The sequence below is a fragment of the Mandrillus leucophaeus genome, unplaced genomic scaffold (assembly GCF_000951045.1).
Source record: "Mandrillus leucophaeus isolate KB7577 unplaced genomic scaffold, Mleu.le_1.0 Scaffold120, whole genome shotgun sequence".
In the NCBI taxonomy this organism is placed as follows: Eukaryota; Metazoa; Chordata; class Mammalia; order Primates; family Cercopithecidae; genus Mandrillus; species Mandrillus leucophaeus.
In genome coordinates this window covers 1,496,100-1,499,901 of record NW_012100321.1, presented here as the reverse complement: position 1 = coordinate 1,499,901, position 3,802 = coordinate 1,496,100, and the positions used below count along the sequence as shown (strand labels likewise).

The 3,802-nt window shown below is 52.2% G+C and overlaps 1 protein-coding gene across 1 annotated transcript in view; it reads left to right on the top strand.

The window, feature by feature from the left end:
* Positions 1-3,802, top strand: part of ZNF541 (zinc finger protein 541) — a 76,066-nt gene that overhangs the window by 56,527 nt on the left and 15,737 nt on the right. Inside the window, exon 9 of the mRNA XM_011970083.1 lies at positions 866-1,190. Within this exon, the coding sequence (XP_011825473.1) occupies positions 866-1,190 (325 nt within the window). The remainder of the gene's footprint in view (positions 1-865; positions 1,191-3,802) is intronic.

Below are 3,802 nucleotides of genomic sequence, written 5' to 3'. Positions count from 1 at the left end.
AAAAAAAAAAAAAAAATCATGATCCGGAAGAAACTGGTTTGCATGTTAGTTCAGTCATTCAGCATTGACTGAGCCCCTCTGTGCCAGACCCTGTGCTGGGTGGTGCTGGGGACACAGAGGTGACCACAGTAGCCTGGGCCCTGCCTCCCGGGGCTCCCAGTCCAGTGGAGGAGACAGGCCTGTCCCCAGACAGTGACAACCCAGAGTGGGCAGAGCTGGGAGCAGAGGGAGCCCAGGGAGTTCCCAGGGGGCTCCTACCCAGCCTGAGGAGGTAAGGGAGGGCTTCCTGGAGGAGGTATGGGAGCTGAGACCTGGAGGATGAGGAGGAGCAGGGCTGGCAGAGCGGAGAGGAGATTTTGTGGAGGCGAGAGAGAGCGTGGTGAGTTACGAGTGATCAGTCTCATAGGGCTTGTCTCTGCAGCCTGTACTGGAGGACCCCCTACTGGAGAAGCTCCTGCTGGACTCCAGGACAGAGTCCATGGACCTGAAGGTCCCCTGAGTCAGTGGCTGGGTCTTTTGGGTGCTTGTCATTTGGGTGGAGCTACATTTCTTTCTCGTCACTGTCACACTGTATCTCTGGGGATCTCTCTTTTTAAGGGCCAGTCGTCTTAATGATTGAGGCCATTCTCACACAGAGTCAGGGGCTCTCCTGGGGCAGTGGGTGCGGGAGAAGGCTGCAGCCGTATCATCACCAGGCTCCGTACCTCAGGTGTAGCCCAGGTGTGGCCAGCCTCCTTCGCTGGGCGTACATGTCCTAGTTTCCTGTCTCTGGCCAGTCTCTTTTTCCTGCTTTCTTTCCATCCTGGAGATGGAGTGGTGCAGTAGGCGGCTTCAGGTGACCACCTGTGGTTCTAAACTTCTTCAGGAACAAGAGAAAGATGGGGAGGAGCGAGACAGCAAGGAGAGCAGCCAGCAGAGAAAGCGGAAGAAGCGGCCCCCACCCAAGGGGCTGTTCATCCCTCCTCCACCCTCCACGGCTGGGGAGCCCGGCCCTGCAGGATGCCACCAGAGTCGCCTGCGGTCGCCCATGTTCCTGGTGGACCGCCTCCTGAAGGGCTTATTCCAGTGCTCCCCCTACACACCGCCCCCAATGCTCAGTCCCATCCGGGAGGGCTCTGGAGTGTACTTCAACACCCTCTGTTCCACATCCACTCAGGCCAGCCCTGACCAGCTCATCAGCTCCATGCTTGGTGAGTGAGTGAGGCTGGGGCACTCACTCTGTGATCCCAGGGTGGATTGCCTGCGGATCATGGCCACTCTCCCTTGTAGCATTGGGTTCAGTGATTGTCTCCTGCCTGGGTGTACCTAGTCTGAGGGTTCCTTTGCTATTCAGATGTGCCCCAGAACTAAGCTAAGTGCCTTCTAGTGCATAGAATTTTACAGCCCGAAAGAAAACATAGAGGCCATTTATCTTACTGTGCTTCCTCCTGCGCTTCTGTGTCATTATCATTTTCTATTTTGAGGCAGGGTCTTGCTCTGTCACCCAGGCTGGAGTGCAGTGGCTCGATCACGGCTCGATCACAGCTCGATACTGCAGCCTTGATCTCCTGGTCTCAAGCGATCCTCCAGCCTCAGACTCCCAAATAGTTGGGACTACAGATGCACATCACCACACCTGGCCAATGTTTTAGCTTTCGTAGAGATGGGATCTTGCTATGCTGTCCAGGCTGGTCTCGAGTTCCTGGACTCATGTGATTTTGTTGCCTTGACCTCCCAAAGTACTGGCATTAAATGTGTGAGCCACCCTGTCTAGCCTGTGTCATTTCCTTTTTTTTTTTTTTGAGACAGAGTATCACTCTGTCACCCAGGCTAGAGTGCAGTGGTGCAATCTTGGCTCACTGCAACTTCCAACTCCCAGGTTCAAGCAATTCCTGCCTCAGCCTCCCAAGTAGCTGGGACTACAGGCATGTGCCATCATGCCTGGGTAATTTTTGTATTTTTAGTAGAGATGGGGTTTCACCATGTTACCAGGCTAGTCTCGAACTCCTGACCTCCAGTAATCTACCCTCCTCAGCCTCCCAAAGTGCTGGGATTACAGGCGTGAGCCACTGCGCCTGGCCTGGCCTGGCCTATGTAATTTTCCTAACAGCTTTATTGAGCTATACTACACATGCCATGCAAATCACCCATTTAGAGTATGCAGTGTTTTTTAGGATATTCACAAGGCCGTGCACCCATCACACAGTCTAATTTTAGAGCACGCTTCGCATCCTCAGAAGAAGCCGGAGCTCATTAGCAGTGACTCCGCCCGTATCCCCACAGTCCCTTCTTCCCCCAGCCTAGGCACCCACTCATCTGCCTTCTCTCTTTGGATTTGCCTATTTGGGACATTTCATGTAAGTAGAATCATACAATATGCAGCCTTTTGTGTCTAGTTTATTTCACTTGGCGTGTTTTCAGAGTCCCTTCATATTGTAGTGCATATCAGTGCTCAATTCCTTTTTATGGCTGAACATTTTTCCCTTGTACAGATGGGCCCCATTTTATTTATTCATCAGTTGATGGACATTTGGGTTGTTTCCACTTTGGGCTATTATGAATAATGCTGCCATAAACATTCATGTAGAAATTTTTTGGGTTTTTTTGGGAGACAGGGCCCCCCCAAGCTGGAGTGCAGTGGTGTGATCACAGCTCACTGCAGCTTCAACCTCCTGGGCTCAACTGATCCTTCTGCTTCGGCCTCCAGAGTAGCTGGGCCTACAGGCGTGTGCCCCCGTGCCCAGCTAATTTTTCGTAATTGTTTTTATGTAGGGAGGTGGGTCTTGCCATGTTGCCCAGACCGGTCTCAAACTCTGGGGTGGGCCAGGCATGGTGGCTCATGCCTGTAATCCTAGCACTTCGGGAGGCTGGGGCAGGTGGATCACCTAAGATCAGGAGTTTGAGACCAGGCTGGCCAACATGGTGAAACCTCGTCTCTACTGAAAATATAAAGATTAGCTGAGCATGGTGGCGGGTGCCTATAATCCCGGCTACTCGGGAGGCAGGAGAATCGCTTGAACTCAGGGCGGAATGTTGGGAACAGGCCCCCAAAAATCTGGCCATAAACTGACCCCAAAACTGGCTATAAACAAAATCTCTGCAGCACTGTGACATGTTCATGATGGCCTGACGCCCACGCTGGAAGGTTGTGGGTTTACCGGAAAGACGGCAAGGAACACCTGGCCCACCCAGGGCGGAAAACCACTTAAAGGCGTTCTTAAACCACAAACAATAGCATGAGTGATCTGTGCCTTAAGGACATGCACCTGCAGCAGATAACTAGCCAGACCCATCCCTTTATTTCAGCCCATCCGTTTGTTTCCAGTAAGGAATACTTTTAGTTAATCTATAATCCATAGAAACAATGCTTATCACTGGCTTGCTGTCAATAAATATATGGGTAAATCTCTGTTCAGGGCTCTCAGCTCTGAAGGCTGTGAGACCCCTGATTTCCCTCTCCACACCTCTATATTTCTGTGTGTGTCTTTAATTCCTCTAGCGCCGCTGGGTTAGGGTCTCCCGGACCGAGCTGGTCTCGGCAGCGGAGGATGCAGTGAGCCGAGACCGTGCCATTTCACTTCAGCCTGGGCAAAAGAGTGAAACTTGGTCTCAAAAAAAAAAAAAAGGCCGGGCTCAGTGGCTCAAGCCTGTAATCCCAGCACTTTGGGAGGCCAAGACGGGCAGATCACAAGGTCAGGAGATGGAGACTATCCTGGCTAACACGGTGAAACCCCATCTCTACTAAAAAAATACAAAAAAACTAGCTGGGCGAGGTGGCGGTCGCCTGTAGTCCCGGCTACTCGGGAGGCTGAGGCAGGAGAAT